The 23926-nt window shown below is 29.5% G+C and overlaps 1 protein-coding gene across 1 annotated transcript in view; it reads left to right on the top strand.

The window, feature by feature from the left end:
• The window catches only part of LOC123305759 (transcription factor Sox-3-B-like), a 59259-nt gene extending 40047 nt beyond the window's left edge, over positions 1–19212 (top strand). Inside the window, exons 4-5 of the mRNA XM_044887577.1 lie at positions 6074–6219; positions 18398–19212. Coding sequence (XP_044743512.1) covers positions 6074–6219; positions 18398–19066 — 815 coding nt within the window. The 3' untranslated portion in view covers positions 19067–19212. The remainder of the gene's footprint in view (positions 1–6073; positions 6220–18397) is intronic.
• The last annotated feature ends 4714 nt before the right edge of the window (positions 19213–23926 follow it).

Genomic DNA, 23926 nt, shown 5'->3' with positions numbered 1-23926 from the left:
AATATAATATTTTATTAAAATGCCCATTTGTTACATTTTAAAGAAATTGAAGGGCAGATTAAAAAAAAAAAGAAGCATACGTGTATGTTGCGAAAAAGAAATTACCCCGAAGTTGTAAAATTATTGTGCCCTTTTTACTTGGAAATGAACATGTAATAAAACTCAAGATTCTAATACTGCAAGTATTAGAATCACATTGGAAATAGTTTCAATGTAATTTATTTCTCCAGCGATATCTTAAATTTACGAAGAAGGAAAATTTCTCTTTTCATGCTCGCATGGTATGGTTAATATTTACATAGGAAAGTCTATGTTTTTGTACTTAGCTTAAACTCTTACTTAAAGTGGTTCAGAATCTGTGATAAATTTTCTTCGTGATGAAAACTTTTTGAAGTTTTTTTGAAGTTCATTCAATGGTTAATTTTTATACAATTAACATTATTGTTAGTTCTTACATAAGGGACAATGTTAAAAATCACAATTTTAAAATGAAATAAGTCCAAATTTTGCCCCGCAAGAGGCCCCAAAGCTGTTTTTATTGTGATCAAGAAACCTTGAACTATGATTTACTTGCTCAAACAGCCGAACCACTTCAAAATATTATTATATAGTAAAATTAAGCATTTTTATCAGTTTTTATTATTTTATTAAAGTAAAGAGTTGAATTATTTTCATGCCAAATTAATTTGTGAATTATTGTTGGCCATTTCACTATAAAATATAAAAGAAACACGAACTTGTTCCATTTGATTGGCGGTTAAGGATTGCAGATTTCAATAAAATTGTCGGACTCTTCACGTTTATTTGAGAAGGACAAGATAAAGGAACTCATTTATCTTATTTTTGATAATATTATCGGGGTATATAAATGCATTTATAAACAAATTATATACTTGAACTAAATACCAGTTATTATTTTGGGAATTTAAACGATTATAATTCACAAAACACTTGGGAACATACTGTTTCAATGTGTTATGTAAAATGTTCATGGACGACATGATCATTTGTTTAGCAAGCACATTGCAATTAATTGTACCCGATAGTGTTTATTTCGTATTTATCATCACGACCCAAATTCTACATTGTTAGTTTATTTTATGATACATTTGGAAAGAGAATATATCCACTTTCATTTCAATATTACAAACAATGTGTCATTACATTCAAGGTCACTAGTGCAAAAAAAAGTTTTTACAAATATCTATTTTTCTATTTTTAAATAAAAAAAAGACCTACAAGTGAAATTTACAAAATTTAAAAAACCCCCGACAAATGCGATTTCTTCCGTGTAAACCGAGTTTTGGAAACTTAGTTTTAAAATGTTCTCAATCAAGTCGGTTCGACCGTTTAGGGGCTACGATGTCACTGAGAAACACACAGACGCACAGATAAACACTTTAAACTTATAACACTCCTTCTTAAATCAATATCAAAGTGGGATAAATTACATCAGATGAGATGAAAAGGATACTTAGAGACATATCATTTTTTGGAACAGTTTGGAAATATTTTAATTGAAATTGAAATATTTGAGTTAACTTTGTTCTTTTGAATTATTGTTTTGAATTACCTAATCATTTTACCATTTCACTTTTCGAAATGAATTGAGCCAAGTTTATTTAACCATTCATTTCCATAATAATTATTTATATGTTAAAATTATATTCCAAACTGAATCAAGTTTGAAGATCACCGCCAATTTTTTTGTTTTTTCGGGTACGGAACCCTAAGCTTGCACTGGAAGCTAAGAACACTCTCCGTTAAATAAAAACAATACAGACACACACATATAGCGGTCAAACTTGAAACACCCCTTCTTTTTAGTTCGGGGGTTAAAAAATAATGTTAATCGACTTTATTGAAATAGTAATTTGATATCTTTTGTGTTTAAACAAAATGCTGCGAACTTCGTGGCCTCGAATGAAGCATAGAGTGTGAATGGGACAAAACGATAGAAGGCAACACCTGTTTCAGAACAGCGCTGCAAAGCTGAAAATTTGTACCGTTTATCTGATTGTTCACCATTTTCTGTGGCGATATGTGAGGTCGCTTGACTGAGCTAAAAAATTATTGACGTACGCCCTCCAGTTGCTTTATAATAAAATCTAAGATTGTATTTCCCTATCAAATACGCTTCATTCCAGCAAACCTTCTTAAGGTCTAAAATTGTATTTGACAATTAAAATTTTTAAAGCCAATATAGTTTTGTACAACTGTTTGAGCTTTAAGTACCTACTCAAAATTCTGTTTTACAGCTATTAAAATATCTACAGGGCAAATTAAGAACATGATGTATCTGAATCAAAATCATATTTGTCTATAGAATTGTAAATACATACGTTCTATCACATCTGTAAATGTACCATTGACCACTTTTGTAACCCTTTGCTGTTTGATATTTTTTATGGGTTGAAAAATATCATTCGATAAATTCCTACACTGTTTTTATAGTAGTAGTAATTTTTATAGCCTTGATAATAGGCCTCTTTACAACATTCATCGGGGCTCTCAAATATGTAAAATATTTTTTTTATTTGGGTATTTCTAACACCTGTGTCACAATGAACAATAAAGACGTCTTTAAAATAAAAAAAAGTTTTTAAAATACATAAGCAATTATAGTTCGTATAGGGTTGTACAGTAGTACTTTAAAAAAATTCTTTGATATTTAAGCATTTTTATTTTAGTGTATGTACATATTTGATACTACTTTGGTGACGATTTAGAGCAGTGGTTCGAGCAACAACACATGTCCGTTAATGATTAGTTTTCTAGCTATGGTGAGTCAGTCATTGAAATAAAGCGACTCTGTCGGGTAAATTTCAGGACACCTCTCAACAAAATATAGGCATAGCTCTGTACGATTGAAACCGCAGCACCGCCTTTATAAAAAACAAAACATTTTTATTATTTATTCGCAGAATTCCTTAAGGTATTTCGATACCGTAAAAATGAAAATGAAACCAAATTTTATTTATCAATTAATCATCCTTTTAAACGTCTTTTGTGACAAATTCATATCGATTCTCTTTACTGTTTGAGAAAAGTATTCCGTTCAGAGAATCGATATGAATTTTTCAAATGTATACAAGACATATACGAGAATGATTAATTGATAAGTAAAATTTCAAATTTTTCTTATCATTTTCATTTCAACTCTTTAAGGATTTTGGATACCGTAAAAATTAAACAATACCAAAAATTTGAAATTTTATTTATCAATTAATCATCCTTTTCCTTCTATGTACGGTTTATGAGAAATTGACTATCAAATCAGTGTTTTTACCAAAAAATGTTTTTCATTTTTATGCACAGTTCTTAATTTTAATATGGTTATAGAGCTTAAAGCTTGAGGAATATTGATTAAAAAATTTTTACGTAAATAGTAACATTACGCGTTAAAAGCACCTATTGACTAAAAAATCAACAGTTATTACGACTTCATCGTATAATTAAATAAAATCTAAAAAAAAAAAAACAAGTTCAGTAGTTTACATAGCGATTTTATCGGTCGGGGCCCATTATTGGGAAGATTTTAGTCGGTCTGGATTTGTTAACTACTGTATTTGTTTCTTTCTTTTCAGATTTTATTTAACACAGTCGGGTTTTTTATTTTTATATTTATTTATTTTATTTTCGACTTTTTAATATCGCAGTCACTAAACCCTCTTATTATACTATATTAACTACTCGATAGATTTTGTAATTTTTTTTAAATTAACTAACTACTATTTCGCTCCGAAAATCAGCCACTTTGTTTTATTATGTTCGAACACGTATATAAGAACACTTGGGTTTTTGAGACAAATGTAATAATACCGGAAATGTTGAAATCCATTGAGCCGTTTGGAAGATACGGCGTATACAAACGACATTCGCGCGAAAAACATAACTATAAAATTAATTTATCGTAAACCATACAGAGAATCGACTCAAAATTTATACTGAAGATTAAATTTCATTAATTGACACACATAATTTAAATTTTTTAAACACTTTCGTTTTGGTACCGAAACGCCTTAATTATCAATTGTCCAAAAAAAAAATTAAAAGTTTTAAATTTCCATACAAAAAGCTTTTTCGTTTTTTGCGGGAAAATACATTTTTTTAGAAAACAAACAACGTGATAGCAAAACTTAATGAGCATCAAATTTTGTTGCTGATAAAAACTTAGTATTGACGAAATTTACTCATTTATTGACTAACTTGCTGTCAAATTAAATAATAAATATCAATACTGTCAATTGCCCAATTAAATAATAAATATCAATACTGTTCAACCCTATTTTTAACACGTTTTTTTTATTCCAAATGCTGTTCACCTTTTATATATTGAAATCGCCTTCTATTAAGAATTTAAACTGTGTTTAAGTTTTTTTTTTTTTTTTTGGAATACCTTATGCATGGGCGTATCTATATTTTGAAAAAGTAATCGTACATAAATCATTTAATCTACTCTATTGTCTCAATCAATTTACTTAAATCATTGTTATTTTATTTTTTTATTATGGAAGAGCATAGTACAATAACAATTGATTTAGCATAACTGTAATATATCATTAAACCGCTTTCCACCAGAAAATGTAATTTACTTTAGTCTACAATAAAAAGCGGCCAAGTAGGTTGTCGCACCAGATTTCAATTATTATTCTGATACAACCTAATGATATGGTTTTTTCTTATAATATTGGTCAGCCGGTAATGATTTTTCAGGATATCCGTTTAAACGCACTATTATCGTTCAACATGCATTTCATTTCAAATCGCAGATAACAGTGCTTAAATTGTTCATCGATAAGTCTCTCGAGCACAATGATCTCGAGCAAACTATATTTATAATTTTTTGATTAGGAAATTTTTTGTAAAAGTAGCCTTTTTTCTGGCACTTGGCAACAGTATAGTTCGAAAAAATTTCAAATCTACGGCATCCGATTTTTTTGTTATTCGACAAATAAAATTATGTATATTATCACTTATGAGAAATTAAAGAAACTCGTATTTGAATTTTGCACCTGATATATCTAACGCATTTTCTGTGGTGTCGGCCAACCTGCTGGATGTACAAAAATGATTTTGCATTTGTAAAGTCAATTACCTTTGCATTAATATTAAAAAAATGGGAAAATATTAAAATTTAAGCTGGATTGCTTTTAAATTGTAAATTTTTCGTTTATGGTGAACGAGAACGTTGTATTTTCAAAAATTTTTTACAATAAAAAAATTCAAAATTCGTCAAAATATAGCCAAATAACAAGCTTACGTATGTACTATTCCCGGTTTTTTAACTTAGAACATTGCCTAATATGGGTGGCAAACTTTCCAAAGGAGATGCTAAAAAAAGTAATTATCGAAACAGATAATTTTTCGAACATTATTATTGTAAAGTTACCTTTACCTTTACCTTTGCGTCCCTATTTTTTCCGATTACCACAGTATATGATGCATTTAATTTACATCTTGGCGTAGGCATTTCTTACGAGTTTGCCAGAGTATTAGCGTTAAGCAATGCGTGAAAGTAAGAGGTGTTGTAGATGCTATGTGTTTCCTGCAAGTGTTTTAGTTTCGGCTCCTTTTAAGCTGTATGATAATTCTACCGCTGCTGTGTGTGCTGTGTACAACTCAACGCGTATTAAAGCTACGTTTAACTCACAACAAGAAACGCATTGCCTAATATGTACATACGTACTATCTTATACTCGTGAGAGATATACTATGCCAAGATGTAAATAACCAACCAGTACAAGTGTTACAGTATTTTCATTTTTCTTTGATATTCATTTTAAAGGTATTTAAAAATAACTTTTTGCTCAAGTTATCTTAAAATGTTTATATCCAATGGCTGAAGAGCTTAAATAAACGAAATGCCATAATGAGGGGGAAAGTTGCAGAAAACGTGCTTTTTTGGGACTCTTCTCTATGGTACCTTAACAAAGGAAAATGCGTAAAAATAATTTAGAAAACTGAGCAATTCGATTTTGTACATGAATACAATTTTCAGACCAATATTTAAATAGTAGCAATATTTTACTTATTTTTTCCCAAAAGAATATAAAATTTTTGTTTATTACAGGTATGGCTGCGAGTCAAATGGGGCAACAAATGAGTTCTTACTATAGTCCATACGGTTCATTGAATGCGGCATCGATGGCAGCGGCGGCAGCTGCAGCAGCGGCTCAGCAATCCGCAATGTCAGCTAGCTTAGGTGCACCGGCACAGGTAAGTTGTATCTAGGTTACTTGTACTCATCATTTTTGAAAGTCCTTTAATAACAATTAATTGCATAAATTTTAATAGTATTTAAGTAAGCATACAAATTGCATTAATGCTACTAGATTAGAGTCTGTTGCAAGTGAAAAAGATGGTCCGAACGCTTGCTGACGTGTCCTTGTGGCAGCCAGTAGTTGTGTGGCCATTGTGAGTGGAACATTGGTTAGTATAGCCTGGTGGTTAGGATAGCTCTGTGGTATAGCCTTTTGGGTATAAAAATAGTAGTGGTTAGAAGTACGGACCAATGGACCAGTCGGTTCAAATTGTCAGAATATTGACTTTTAATAAGTTTTACACTTTTAGAAGATACAAGTATTTTAAGTGCTCGAATAATATTAACTACCCCATTCATATTCCATTGAATTATATAAAATCTTATTTCAAAGTCAAGCTGCCGATGGGCCATTTCACACTTGACTTAAGTAATGCTGAGAGAGATTTTTAATTTTTTCGCGCTAACTTATGTACCTACAGGTGTGTGTTCTCTTAGTTGCAGAGATAAAACTTAAAGATATACGAAGCAGGATTGAAGAAATAAAATTTCCAATTTTCTTTGCTTAGTTCCTTTTTTATTTGTGAGTTTTAACTGTGAGTTCCACAAAGTACAGCTCTTTACAATTAATATACGAAGTAATTTATTAAAAAAAGTGACCCAATTAAAGCTAGGCAAAGCTGGCCTTTTGTTGCAAAGCTCAACAATTTGGATCTTATTTTCACCTATTTTTTATAGCAATTTAAACCTTCTATAAGGACAACTTATTGAACATTAAACTTTAAATAGCTTGAAAATAATAAGTTCTTCATCATTCTTTCAACTTTCACTATCCAATTTAGTAAAATATTTTTTTAATATACCATGAATAAACTTTGTAAATATGGTTACCTATATATATTAAAGTGTGTTGTTAGTTTACGAAAATCAATAGTTTTAGTAAAGTCTTATTTAATAGAATTGATTTTTTTGAAAGTGGTTGGGTAGATGAACTTTTTATTGAATGCACCTGTAGGATTCGTTATCATCGCATTAATTGTATCTATCTATGTTATCCGTATAATGCGGTATCATATACAGTGTGTTAAGTAGGCTTTGCATTTCCAAATTCTTTAAAGATGGCAGGCATATTTTACTGTAAAAATAAAATTGTACCCAATTGAATAAAAATTCTAAAAAGTATCGTATCCTACTGTTTCAATCTTAATCGAAAATATTGTAACCCTACTCTTAGCATGATGCAGGGATAGAAACCCGAACGTTTCATTACCGCACAATGGTGGTAATTAATTCATTATTACACTCTAAATTACTGTCAAAATGTAACTAATAACAAGTTACTATGGTAGCTAACTTAATTTTTTTTCTCAATATGCCATGACAAATTTTAAATAATAATTATCGTTTTTTTCATATTTTAGAGACGTGATTAAGTGTGATAACGCATTATTAATATTCTTCTACGATTGTTCAACTCGTGCTACGGACTCGTTGTGTTATTTTCGTAGGCGTACGTTAATAATTCTGTTATTCCACTAGTATCGTAAATAATTATTTCATTCAGTTAAATGAACAAATGGTCAAACAAACTTCTTCCATTCTTCTTTTCAACATTAATAGACTATTTTAAAATATCCAGCCTCGATCATTTTACATAGAACTCGATTAAAGATTTGTACCTTTCTAACTGGAGCGGGAGGTATAAGACGGTTAATTACGAAAATATAGACGTTAAAATAGTAGTCTGTCGACCATTGGTTCACAGATTAAAATATTGAATAATTTATTAACCAAATAAATTTTATAATTGTATTTAACAAACATATTTAAATGTATTTAATAAATAATATTTACAAATTATTTACTAACAAATAATTATTAAATAGATATATTAACGTGACGCATATTACATACACAATTATTGTTGAATTAGAATAAAATTTATATTTATGAAAATGTGACGTTTATATTATAACAAAAAAGAAAGAAAGAAACGTCACGTGATTGTTCTATGTCATTTTGTTGGCTGGCGAATATCTAACGCAATCCCAATAACTCGTTTTCTATCATAAAAGTGAAATTAGACTTGTATTCAGTCAACTGATAACAGTGACTTATGATTATGGAATAGATGGCTAAAATGCTCAATGAAACGTGACTGCAGTTAAGGCAATGTAATTATATGAGTGGATGCGACTACAGACGCTTTAGATATTGCATTTGTGAATTCCACATTTAAATTACTAACCAGTATGATATATCTGGCAAACACAAGTGTTTAAGAAAAACTTAAAATGTCACACTTTTGTATTTATTTAGTTTACAAAAGCATTTATGTTAGCGCCAAGTTAAATGATTAAAAATATTACAATATATTGCTTTTTTTCTTTTTATTTTCGCGGAGAAATAAGTCTTATACAATACAACATGTAATATTCAATCTCTTCACTACCAGTGTGACATAGCTTGTTCTTTGCCTGTACCTTTCATTTTCATTTATTTTTACCACAATTATTTTATGCTACATATAACGAGCATAGACTTCCAAATCGAAATGAGCAGTAAATTCTCGATGCAAGAACACTGTGTCTATATTTACTTGCAAAAAAATTGCAACTCAGTGTTAGGTTTTTTTGAATTACATAGATGAGATATATTTGTATATTAAATAAAGATTATAAGTTTTTGTTTTGTGTATCTGTATATTTTGGTATACAGTGCTGTACGTACTGTATAAATAAAGCCCCTATTGCTTGTCGAACGTTATTAATGTGAGCACCGCATCGAATCACCCTGTTACACGACTGATAATCCAAGAATGACTTAGCAATATTTCTGATTTTTTTATTATATTGTTCTTTCAAATATAAAATAGTTTGAATAAAAGAAAAACATTAGATATTGAAAGATACAAGTAACAAAATGGTTTGTATAAAATATGAGATATTTATTTTTAAACGAATACAGATTGTTTTTAAATCTAATGACTGTCCGACTACGCTTTAATCATATTTTATGACTCGAGAAAATCATTATCATCCTACACGGAATCTGGAAATTTTAATAATAATAATAATGATAACAATGATAGGGCCATAGGTCAGATTGGGCAAAGGCATTTTTTAATAAAGCCAGTTTTATGCGACTTTAATTATCCATTGTCCATCTGCAAATTTGGATTTTTTTCCCCCTTCTGCCACAAATATTTAAAAATTTAAACAATTATTCTATGGGTACAATTTGTTGTAATTGAGCAAAAAGTTTCTGATTCTTTTTACCCTTCCAAAATATTTGACCTGATCCAACACTCGTGATCATTTCTCAGAATTTAGTATGCATTTAACTGGTTAGTTAGTTAGCATAGTTTAACTAAGTTTAGCCCACCTTTTTTCAAATTGTATGAAATTTTTCACCGGAGTTTTAAAGTCATCATCAACACTCAGACGCATGGAAGGGTGCTTAACTTTTAAAATGTCTTAAAAAGCACCTTTAATTTAATTTAATTTAAAACTCTTTGACTTCTACCTAGACACCCGAAAAAACACAATAAATTTCTTCAGAGGGAAAGTATAGCCCTGACTTATTAAGAAAGGCATTATTGAGGCTTCCAAAACTTTCATTGTTAATTTATAGACTCGAAGAATTCATTTTACACTGATAAATATTACATTTCCCAAAAAAAAAAAAAAAAATTATTGAATTTCAACTTGGTGGCCTCAAAAATTTGACGAAATTTCAGCGTTATTCAGGCAGGATTCACTTACTTTTGAGACCGGGCAGGAACTATAAACATGATCTTGTACAGAATTTTAACAATATTTCAAGTAAATGGAAATTCCCATATTACAGTCATTTTACCCTTTTCGGGAGACAATTTTGAGGAATGAGGAATAAGAAAAATAACAGGTACATAAACAGTTGAGAGAAATAAGTACTAAGCGAAAGACACACGATTTTAAATCTTAACAAACAAGTAAAATATAGTGTTTACAAAGAGAAATGTTTTTTATTATCATCCCAAACGCAATTTATTATCATTCCAAAACGGCATATGCTATCATCCTAATTACAGCTAGTGCACATATAAACAAGTCATTTTTCTACGCAATTTAGGTTAGTTTCATTGCAAAAAAATGCAGTCCTGAACGAATTTAATGAAAACATATGTATTTTCAACGGAGAAAGGTTTTCAATGATTTACTCGACTACAGCCTTCAAATTACAGTTACAGTTTGAAGGTTACAGTTAGCATAAGAATGAGTTAATTTAGTGTCAAGGAAATACCTTCTGGGGCCTTCAACTTTCCAGAACTCTACTCTTCTTTTGAAATTGTAATATCGTGTTTTCACTTTTTAACGCTTTTCGCACTTCTTCAATCCCACCAAATTAATTTAGAGTATTGAAAATTTGTACATTAAAATAATCTAATTAAGGAGAGATATGACCTTGGTGATGGAATTATGTTGCTCACAAGTTTATAAATAAATGTATGCGATAGAAGCTTTCTAAAACTACAAATTTTTTCAAAGTTAATTATCTAACGAACAAATTTTATATAGAAATCACGCAATTTTGTGGGACCTAATGAAATGCAGTAGCTATAAATTTATGCTTTATACGAGTTTACCCTATAAATGAACTTTAATTCAAATGTTTATACAAAAGCAAAAATATTTGAAAATACATATATTTATTAATGATCCATCAAAAAGGTAGACCTACTGAAACACAAAGAGAATATTTATATTATCTGAGAAATGTCTAAGTTAATTATATTAAATTGTTTCTTTAATTATACTACTAAAGTGTTTATTAAATGATGACTTTTAAATTTTTATTTTAGTTAAAGTTATTTTGGGTTAACAATATAACACACCTGTATTCAAAATTCATAATTCATAGGTAGAAAAATAATGATAGTTGATGTTTCTCGTGTTATTGTTGTTGGAGATTATTAACAACATGAGTATTAAATCTTTTAAATATTCAAAATTAATTTTTTATACAATATCTGTCAAATTAACAGGTGTGTAAAGATTGAACCATCCATTTTCATTTGTGTTGTGAGAGCTGTTTAAATGCGTGTATTTACATCAAATTTCAATTAATTGCTACTTGCTTTGCCAAAATTTTCTCGCTCAAAAATTGTTTTTTGTCGTTGTTCGTAATAATCAAACTTGTTGGTTAAAACTGTTGATTAAACATTGAACTGCAAGTTGCTACTCAAAGAGAATACCTTAAAAAAGGAAAAACTCAGATGGAGAGAGGAACTAACTTGTGGTTATATAAGACAGGTATGGTCTGAGTACAAACGTAGGTGTTGCGAAGATATCGATTTTATATCACTTCCTCTATCAGCAAAATTGTAGTGGCTACTACAGGACACTGACTACGCGGCAGGCATGCTGAACGGAAGGAAGAAGAAGGAAGTAACGATGTCGTATTTTCTTTGTCACTGCCCAGCTGTTGCCACGAGGAGGTGGAGTCACTTGAGCTAGCCTTTCTTTGGCGACCTCAAAGCACTCCTGCAGTTTCTAAAGTTCGATTAACGTATGTGCATGAAGAAGGTATACCTACTCAGCCTTTGAAAAATTGAGCGGTTGAAATAACCAACAAATAGGGTGGTAAAAATGTGTAGGGTATCACACAAGTGGTCTCTAACGTCCGAGTGAGTCTCAATTCGTAGATAACATTAGAAATTTGTAGAATTCTGAAATTCTAAGATGGATAGAATAGAGTATTGAAACATAAAAAAATATTAGAAGTAAAAAAAAAAAAAGAAAATTTAATGGTCGTCCGCAGGCTCACGCCTAAAAACCTTGCTGATTACATCACGGTTGAGATTTTTCATATTGGTTTTCTATCCTGTTGAACAACTTCTTACATAAGAAGAACAATGATCTCGATAATGAAGCCAAACTCAGTCAGGGGTTCTGAAAACGTTTTTATGAGCTCTCACGCTGAATTTTCATATATATCCATTTTTTTTGTTGCTATACCAAGAAGATCGACGAGTAATAATGGAAACATTTTTTTTTCCTGCATTCAATATACCGTTGAGCGATCCTGAAAACTGAAACTTCCGGGACTCGTGAAAGAGAACGCTCCTTTACCGAGAATTTTCTTAACTAGGAAGTTGTATAAACAGTGCATGTAAGTTTTTAAGGCGTGGCCGCCTGAACCTAAGGACCGAAAAAAAAATTTTTAGCCACTGAATCCGAAGAAATTTCTTAAAAATTCAAAATTAATGCTCGACTTATAATAATATATCTTTTACAACCTCGGCTAGGCTGGCAAAAAGATATTTTTAACATTTTTTGGATCACAACGACCTTAAAAATAGAATATTATTAAAATCGGGGAAAATATTGTTTTTCATTTTTCGAATTCTTGAAAGAGGGTTTGTATCTCCTTCATCCTGTTTGTTTCACATTATTTTCTTTACTTTTTAATAATCTTCGCCTGCAGTTATTAAGGACAAAAACGCGGGTGAAGTCGGGGGTAAAAGCTAATATCAAATAAAATAAAATAAATAATCCAAGTTGGTTCAGAAGATTGCTTACGATATATCAACGGAAACTATACTTTAAAGGAGAATGAGTTAATAAAGCTCCGTCAGCCGCTACTTTTGGTGTAGGATGTGTCGAGATATAAAAAAAATTGTATTATAGAGCAATTAGTTAACTTTTTTTATGCGAGGTAAAGAGGTTTTGTTGATTTTTATCTTCGTTAAACTTATTTGTACGTTCTTTTTTCCTTTTTGGTAAAATAACCATTATTTTAAATAAGCCTTCTATTGAATCCCTAAGCATCATGATGATACTGCTGGCCATATAAACGTGCAGTCATGATATTTAAATGGAAATGTTGGCTCGCTGTAATTGAGAAAATCAATAATCATCTCATTTGTTAAACACGTGTGGCAATCATATTTTAATCATAATCTTATATTCTACGTTGTAAACAAAGCTTTAAACCTTAAATACGTGCTTTCAATATGCACGTACAAACAATCTAAAAATTGATTTTATGGATTGTTTCGTGCATTAAGTTGTGGAATTCAATTATTAATAATTAATAATAAATATTTTTAATTTGCATTTATTCTTTTATTTTAAAAAAGTATGTATTTTTAATTAAAATATATAATAATTGTTGACAATATTATTATGTATTAATTGAAAATATATAATTTAGATGTAGTGGAATAAATGCAAATTAAAAAAAAAATTATTTATAAAAATTAAATTGAGGTATTATATTGAAAATACTTCAAATTTAATGCTTGATTTTAATTTTGTATTTAGTTAGGTTTTCAGCTTTCATTCCTATTTTTTGCACACACAAAAAAAAAATGAAGTTGTTCTGATCGAAGGAGGGAAACAATTTTTATCTTTTAACATAAGTTTTTTTTATATAAGATTTAAAATTGTCTAGCGTATACCGTACCTCGATCGCAAATTTAGTTTCCTACGGAGAGAGAAGGTCCCAATTAAAAAGAAAAATTTCGAAAGGGAAATATCTCAAACTACTGAACTTTATGTTAAAATCACAACGAGCATTTTTTACATGAACTTACCCTAAAATGTATGAGAAGATTCTATAGTTTTACTTGGATCAAAACAATGATTTTTGTTTATTTCCGTAGGAGATAAGGTTAGGTTAGGTTATATTGACTGTCCGCGAAGGACACACTTAGGCTATAGAGCCCATTGTGATACCATATATGTGTTTTACCATCTTTCCGCTGATAATTTCATTTACCAGCTCCTCAATTTCAGAGACTGACTCTCCTTCATGCATATACCATGCACTACATCAGCCCATGCAACTGAGCCTAATAGCACTACATCAGCCCATGCACTACATCAGCCCATGCAACGCCTTAATCAACTGAGCTAATAGGGCGACTCCGTAGGAGAGATGGTATATAAATGTTAAGCTATAGGTTTTCTGGTTTAACATCCAGAATATTATTCTAAAAGCTTTTCTGAGCAAGAATCAATTGACAAAATTCGGCCCTCTCATTTTGAAAATTACACCTGCAATTCCTGCTCTACTAAAGGATGTGGTTTAGTTATAGTAAAAACTAAACCCTGGATTCTCGGAATTGTGACAATTTTCATTAATAATCAAACAAACTGAGATAATTAGATAATTAAATGCGCTAAAGACAGTAAACTGTTTTTGGATTTCATATAAACTGTCTATTTAATTTTTTGATAGTGAATTTGCGTTTAAGTCACTTCTATATGTCCTATAGATGTAATAAATGATGTACCGCCAGTATCTAATTGCTTTGAAAGGGAAAATGTTATTGATTTTTATCAATTGAATATTTTGATCAGATATAAATATAGCAAACAGCTTTTTTATTGGTCTTTATAAGTTTAATTCAGTAGCGTACTTTTCTAATATCGATAATGTAACAGTTTGTATGTATAATTATATAAAAACAGAGATGGACAAAATTTATTCGAATGACGAATAACGAATAAGAATAACCAAATTATTCGTGAATGGCGAGTAAAATTGTCGAATGATTATTTTTATTCAAATAAATTACTCGTAGAATAACTGGCCAAGAATAATTATTTATTGGAATATACTTTATAAACTTTTCTCGAAAAGTCATAAATAAACCCATCCCAACGGCTTCTTAATATTTATATTCTCCTTTGGTGTCTATATAAGTAGGATCGATAGACATTTGAAGAAATTTTTGCAAATTTTCATTCCCAGTACAAAAGCAATAGCTCGTTTGGAGGAACAAACCGTTGCTGTTTAAATTTTTTGAATTTATGGCAAGTATCTCGATTTAATTATATGAGGGATCTTAAAATTTAATAGTATAAAAAGCATAATTGAGAATATAATTTACAGTGGGAAACAGAAACTCAGACACTTATTTACTTCGAGAATCACAAAAAATATTACAATAAATATTATTACTATAAATATTGTCATATAAATATTAATAAATATTAAAATTCGATTATGCATTCACTTTTATTATTATTATTTATATTACTTTTTATGATTTATTAATAAAATATTTATCGACAAAATAAAAATAAATATAAGTATTGAATTATATAAAAATACTATAGCTGATATCTGTCCGCTTCACTAGGCTTAAAATACAAGACTGGTAAAGATCACCGCGTTATAGCCTTCACCACTCTCGCTCTCACTTACCCTCTTTCATAACACTCGAAATAGGGGTAGGGATTGTTTTACACAGGATAAAATAATCACCAGTTAAGAGTCTTTCTTAATATACAAAGGTGAAGACCATTTCTTTGAACACCATTGCCTATAAATTCCCAAATCCAAGAGAATCGAGAAATAATTCTGTACAGCGACGAGTTCGTCGTATTCCAGATTACAAAAATTCGAAAATATTGAGACGATTCCACATAAAAATGCTACATCAGAAGAAGTTATTGATCGCATATATTGATCAACTTGATCTCATTCTGGTTCTCGCATTATGGTCTACCTATGCGGGTCACTACTGATCAAGGTAAAAAATTTCGATCCCGTATGCAGAATGATTTTTTGTCTAGTCAGGGGAATTAACCATATTTCGTCGACTGCTTATCACTCAATCAGCAACGGCGTTGTCGAACGTTTTATTCGGACTGTCGAGATATCTCTAGCTTGCTGCAAAAAGAAGAATAACTGGTACAAAATTCTTCTATAGTTTACATTAAATTTACACTCCTCGGTAAGGGAGGATATTGGTTTTTCATCTGCTGAGATTTTATATGGAACGGAAATTCGACTTCCATATGATTTCTTTACAAAAGAATTGAAAAACAGTATATTCAACGCTAAATTCGTTTTTACAAAACAGTTCGTAAACAAAAATGTTTATGTACTAAAAGATTTGGCCAAAGCAAAAAAGTTTACATTCGCGAAGATCATGTCAAACCCCCTTTAACCTGTAATTATAGAGGACTCTATTGTACAGAAGTTTTTGAAATTTTTTGTTGTTGTCGTTAACAACAAACCAACTTCTATTAATATCGATCGACTTAAACCAGGATTCTATTTGAATAGTTAATTACAATTAGTTTTAAATATTGGAGTGAAAAATAATACATTGTTTAAAAATTTTTTTAAATATCAATCATTTTCTTGCTTTAAACGAATATATTATTTTTCATTTATTTGTTTAATTTGTGATTTTCTTATTTATTTTTTTTTCCTGACCAAAAACAGTACTCATCAATAAATACGTTTTTCTTCATCCGACAAATAGCTAATTGCTATAATACCTATTTATGTACAGTTTTAAAATTTCTTTTCATGTAAAATAAAAGAGTCATTGAGTATATTAGAAAATATGGCCATGAATTGTATTTTGTTTAACATTTTTACAGAAATCTTTAATTTGTAGTTCAAAATGATGCTCATAGATGGTGCAGTAAAATGTCAGATTAAATTTAATTTTTTTTTTAAATATTTATTTATAAATTATAGCTCATGTGATAGTCTGATATATGAATTATATTACTGTACAGCTTCATTCAAGTCCATTTCGTAGTTTTTGTAGGTATTCTAGAATACTAACGAAATGCTACGGCCAGTCCATATAACATTGTATATAGCTTGTGTATATATTATATACAGTCAATATTATTTATTACGGCATTGAAGAGAACTTCGTCGTTATGAACGACGTGAGACATGCATTTTTTTTATTAAAGTGAAAGTATATGTATATGTTACTCTTTTTAAATTATTCATTATATACCTCAACTTTTTTTATGAAATCTGAACCATTTCTGGAACGGTTTCCACCGTTTAGTTGTGACTTAATGAATAATAAGAAAACCGTGATATGTGTCGGAAAAACATGACTTTCTGATTTCCAATACAATTGTATTTAATTAACTAAATTTACTGAAACACACAATACAATTGGCTAAAAAACAAAATTAATTGTCTTGAGTTCCTACTTAATTTTTTTAAATGTCAGTTTAAGTGGTAAAAAGAAAAAAACAATGTATGTGATTTATTTTACAGCGTTTTTAAATTCATAGACTGCCCCATTGGGTATATACATACAGCCGTACATCGTATTTATAGATACCAAAATACTTTAATTTGATTATTTAGAGTGTATCTCATACCTGGTACGTAATGTCGGCAATTACCTTCAAAACGTGGTCGATGATAAAATTATTCCCTTTATTTACCTTTCTCTTTTCTCAACAAACAATATGTTCACTAGCATTGGTAGCAGTGCAAGTTTGTTAAAAATTTTAAGCAATAGTTTCTTTAAAATCAGTAATCAATGTAATTCAAATTGTTCGATTAAATTACTTCACTGTCTGTGCTTAGGGTGGAATCATATCTGCAGTTACTTTTAAATTTTTTATGAGTTATTAAAAGAACTGGTTGAGGTATATAATATCGTTTTGCTATAGGTAAAATAAATTTACACAATGCAGATGTAATTGAGATTATTGTTATTGCATATGATGCTCTTCTTTCATAAGTTATTTTTATAAGGCAAATCGTTATTCTTATATTTAAAAAAGTAAATTCTTTTAAATTTATTATCTACAAGATGAACCATTTTAATCGATCAATTGACCCAGAAGCATTACTTAAAGAAAATCTTTATACATAATTTAATTCTCTTTTTTATTAAAAATAATTTTATTATTAAAATTTTTTCCCTTATGCCAAGATGCTCTTATGCCAAAAATTGAATGCAAACATATTTGTGAATTCAATTCCTGCTGAATTTATTTTCGAAATTTTCGATTTTTCACAAAATTTATAACAATCTATGATTCAAATCTTGAAGCTGTTTTGAGGATTCTGGTTTTGTTCTGAAGAAGTGAGTTATCGACTTATGTTTCGATTTTGGTCCAATTATTTTACCAATTACTGCTATTCTTATGACAATCAACCACTAAACTATACAGGCTGTAATTTTAACAGATAGAAAATTTCAGTAGTAACAATAATCTAGCCATCGAATTACTTAAATAAAATAATTAAGTAGTGTGTTTACTTACTAACACCTTTTTGTTGAATGTATCCCTTGAGGTTTTTAAAGATATTTACTCTTTAATTTTTTTCGTTTTTCTATTTAAATGTACTCTTTTGTTCTAGGTGGTCAGTTCAATGGATGCAATGAAATATTCAATGGAAGCGGATAAATATCGTTCAGCATACATGCCACCATCATCATTAGCCATGTCTATGTATTCCGATCCAAAGTATATGGATAATACATCGAAGAATTATTTAGATCGTAGTTATTTAGACCAACAAGCATTAACAAAAGCGTACCTTGAATCATCCAAGATTTATCTAGAGTCAACACAAAACCAATCAAAATATAATTCACAAGACTTGAGTCCACGATCTTCATCAATATCATCAAATTACGGGAATCCATTAGATATCAATAAAATGTACAATAATACAGACATGCCAAGTGGTGGGGGTGGGGTCTGCCATCCTCAATCTGCATCACCACGTTCTGTAGATTCTCCATCAAATGATCAGCAGAACACTACGAAAACATCAATTCAAATGAATGAACGACATGATGCAGCGAGTACAGAATCAACATCCACATCAACCTCATCAGCAGCACCAAGCCCCGGTGGCTTACCTAGTTACTATCCAGCAATGCAACAAACGGGTGGTTTACCTGGATTATTACCTATGAGTCAATATGCTGTAGCGACGCAACAATATCAACATGTTTCCACCGGAGGTTCAACGTCTGCACCTGGTAGTGAATTTCGAAGACCACTTACTGTAATATTTTGACCCGATAATAATTAGAAAAGAAAGGCAGTAAGTTACCTGATTAAGTAAAAGGTTTTATCATAAAGATCTCAGTAATAGTAGAAAAAATTAGAGTCCGTTCATGATGCTTCAGATTTTTTTTTTAGTTTTTTATTTTATTCCCCAAGTTTGAGTAACCTAAAATAATTAAAGATAATAAATATTTGAAACAGGTTTAAACTGAGTAGACAGGTGGAAAATATTGACTACATCTACAATTTTCTATATTATTAATAGAAAAAGCAGTTTCAAAAGATTTGAATTGTCTATGCAGTCTCTAGGATTGTGTGAAATGTATATATAATATAAAAAAAATAGTCATGTTTTATGCACTTTAATCGCTACTTATATCGCTCATGACGAATACCAACAAGCGATATCTCAATGAAATAGTCAAAGGAGTAACTGCTAATTGTATCGAAGCAAATTCTTAACAAATGGATGCTGAAAAAGACTGGTTAACACTTGATATTTATTAAATATTAACAACGCTTTTATCTTTTAAATTTGTTATTATACCCACCGATAACTAATTGATACCCATTTTCTACATTTTTAAATACATTATTTTAAAGGCATATATATCTCCCTTTTCGTCATGTTACATTTAACGTAGTAACTTTTACCTGAAAATAGAAAGAAATAGGCTTCTTTTATGGAGGTGTAATGTGATATTGAGAGTTGAGCAAATCGAAAATCAAAACGTAACCACATTTGACGTAAGGTGCGAAGTTAAGTTTGCTTGTTAATATCAACTGAATATATAGTCAGTTATTCGAAAGCATCCCTTAAAGGAATTACTTTAGTTAATTTGCAAAAATTTGGTACACTCTCCTTTCTTGTTATATAGAATATGTCGCAGAAGTCTTTAGCCACTCTATAACGAAATTTTTCTATAAGATAAGTCAGATACAGAAAAATGTTTTCAGTAAAATTTGTTTGTATCAAATGAATGGTGAATCTCGTAGTCCCCTTGGATTGGACCTAGACTTTCAAGGTCGGTTACCGGTCAATTTGTTTTTGTTACTGATAAGGGATGGAAGACCGAGTTATTCCTCATAAAAAAACTTATCTTTTTCGTATGAAATTTTTGTTTTTCAGATTCGACAGAAGTATAACATAAAAATTTATCTATACATGTATATGAAAATAGTTCACAAATTTGAAACTCTGTTTGGTCATGAGATGATTTTTTTGGATGCTTTTTGAAATATCATCGTCTGATTTTTCCTAAAACTTCCCCAAGACCTATCGGAGCCAAAATTTAAAACTTTGTTACAACTTTAGTAGAATTTTATATTCAATTTCTGCCAAATATCTTTTATTTTAAAAAATGTTTCAAACAAAAACATCTTAATTTTTTATAAATAACTAGTCTCAATTTTTTATAGAGAACAAATTAAAGTGGCATTCTATCTCTTACCAGAATCATCGAAAACGAGTTGACTTTTAACTGACCTTGAAGACTGAATAGATTGCCTATGAGATTTCGCACTTGGATACAAATTATTTTTCGCATGAAACATTTTTCTGTATCTTTACTTAAAGATAATCTCTTTTGTATCATTCACTTAAAAGAAGGGATAAATAAAATAAAATAAATAAAAACGTTAAAATTGAAATAACTCGAAATCGAAGGAATTGTTTATTTCCAATTTTTGGTACACGTGTTATTTGATGCAAATAAACTAAAGTATTGTTATTCTCCTTCAAGGATGTCATCTCGTAACTGAACATCATATTTGAAAATAAATGCATCACCTATTAATATTATTGATTAAGCATTAACAGTCCGAAATAAATTCGGTAAGCCAAAGCAATAAAAATGAAAATATTCAATAGCTTTTTTTATAAAAGTCCAAATATTTTAAAATCGCCGGGTGGAGAGATATTACAAACTTAATCGATGAAATCAAGTATTCATCTTTCTTTGATAAAAGCCCAGTAGACAACAAACTCTTGAAGCTTATATAGTTTAAAGTTAAGGTTTGTTTTACTTGCTGCCTCCTCTTAATCGTTTAGAATTATTTTAGTTAGAGTAAAGTTGTTTAGCAAATGGAACGCAGCTTGTTGATGTGTCATGACGTAAATTTCTGTAAATGGAAGGAAGTGATTTCTATCGATGTTCTTTGTAACGAAATTACTGAAAAATAATTGAAAAAATAAGGGAAGCAAGTGAAAGAAAAGAAGAAATTGATAGACTTATTACTAGTGCTCATCTAATGAACAAGTTTTGCGAATTTCAGGAAAATGGCCGATTTTATTTACTTCAGAAACTTACGTCAATCTCCTCACTAAGCTGCATCTAGAATCATGATAGATTCACTTATACGTCACCCCACCTACCTACAGACTTTCTTCTTAAGAAACTCACTTTACGTCACTCACTTAGATACGTCACAATTAGCGATAGGCCTCAAACTTATTACAGCACATACCATTGTAAAATAAATTTGTACGAATTTTCACTCGAAACGAAATGTAGAATTCTAAAGTATTGGGCGCAAAGAAAATTCATGAAGGGCTGGCTCATTGTATATAATAGAACGATTTTTCTTAGAAAGGATTGTTTCATACCTTAGCAAATGGTTTATAATGAAGGAACGTTAGGATAAGTTTGCTGTGATGTTGCGTAACTGAGCAATAGGTAATTAGTCAATAATTAAAAGTTAAATAAGATTTATAAAGTTATTTTTCACTTTTTATTGCTATTAACCTGTGTTGATTATTTTCTGTTGAAATATTCGTTTTGAATTTTAACGAAATGTTTATGTTTATTTTATATATACAAATTTATTTCACTATTTTGTCGTTATTTCGTCTATGCAAAAAATTTTCATTCAGTAAGTACGGCGGTTGAAATATTTGTCTAAAATTTTATATTCGTGTAACGTTGTCGGTTATGAAAATATTTTAAATAATGCAGTAATGTAAATGCATACCAACATAATACCTACTTTGAAAAAACTATACGACTGCATACAGGGTGAGTTTTTTTATTTACTAGAAGTCTTGTGATATATTATATTTCAAAATATTTATATTTCATTTGGCGTTCACGGAATACGTGGTTCGATTCTTAATTTAATTAATTCAAATGCCACCACGTTCCAAAGTTATGGTTTAAAATGCCCTAATCAAAATTCGATTAGTAGCTGCCAAACTAGCTTCTTATAATTAAAACAGATTAAAAAATTCTTAGTGGATTATGCAGTACCATACTCTGCACATAAAACTAAGTGAAAATTTTTCACTAACCTTTTTTCGATTTTTAGTTATAGGGTTTTGTGATATTTGACCTTTAAATTCTTTAACGGCCGCATTTGGAGTTGATTTTATTTGAAATTGCTATATTTCAACTTTTTTTGTGATCTACTAAGTAAAGTACATAATAGATTTGCTAAGTTTCATAAGAATAGTTTGAATGTTTCATGAAATATTGCACTTATTCAAAAAAAATAAACAAAATGGCAAATTCCAGCAAAACTAAGCCAAAATCGAAAAAATTTACTGATAATTTTTGTGTATAACTTGGTACAGCCCCACCCCCCTCCACGTATTTTTAACGCCGTATATTTGTAGAAACTTCCATAGGCCAGGATGTTTATAATATTAAAAACGTCAACGAAAAATACCAGTGGCATGCTTTAAAGGAATGTATTATCATTTTACCGATTTGTTGCGACATCATTTTTATAATTGGTTACTTAGTTTAAAATCCAAATAAGTGCCACCTAGAATAAATAATCACAACTTCACACTATATTAATTGTGATAGATATTCTTCTTTATAATTTTTTTCAATGTTTATATATTCAATTGTAATTATCACGAGAAAACTCAATAAATTGTTTTCAATATTCAAATATTCTAAATACTATGAGATTTTATACAAAAGATCTATCACTTATAAAATAACATTGCCTATTTTTTTATATATGAATATCTTCTTCATAGTGTGAAGTTCGTAAAATTTTGGTGATAGCTCTCTGTTCTACACCCAACCAATAGTTTCATAAAAATGACTAGCACCTTCTCAGAAGTCTGTTCGACTTTAAAGGCTATAAGCACAATGCGTTTTATAAATACAAAATTTATTTATTATCGTTGCAATATATATTATGTAAGTTTAGAAATTCAAGTAGATATGCTTTATTTTTAAATTAAATAATTTTAAAAGTAATACTATAAAGTAGAACCGTTTATTATATAATCAAATCTTATTTATTGTACAAACTAAAAATAAATAGGTATAGAGAACAAAAATTGTAAAAAATATACATTGATACGAAAAATGTAATTGTAAAATATAATATACTTTAATTCTCATGCGTATATATTGGTACTCTTTACTATCATTCTCCATCAAAATTCATACACTAGAAAAATTTGTTAAATAATTATTGTAATATTTGAAAATAAATAATATTATCTACAATAAAATAAAATACGGAAAAATATTCACAAAATATTGTTTATGAATAATAATTCTTGCACAACACGTAATTATAGTAATGTTATAAAAATTTATGCAAAAAATATTATTACTCAAATAAAGTTAAAAGTAAAAAAAAAAAAACCTATAAAAAGTATATTATTACCTATCCAAAAATTTTGAGTTTTTATTCAATTTACAGAAATGGTTCGCACCTAGTAAAAGAAGAAGAAGTAATTTGATTTTTATCTGACAATCCAATCATCTAACTTTCTGATAGGCATATTTGGAATAAATCGCTAGTATGTGCCTAGACAGTGTGATCATTTCAAAAGTATCCACCCTTAATAACTCTTGACCTGATGTGATAATTGTTTTGAGTGAAAACACGTCGATTTTGATATCGA

Source organism: Chrysoperla carnea, chromosome 1, assembly GCF_905475395.1.
Source record: "Chrysoperla carnea chromosome 1, inChrCarn1.1, whole genome shotgun sequence".
Taxonomy (NCBI): Eukaryota; Metazoa; Arthropoda; class Insecta; order Neuroptera; family Chrysopidae; genus Chrysoperla; species Chrysoperla carnea.
This window is presented reverse-complemented; position numbering and strand designations above follow the sequence as displayed.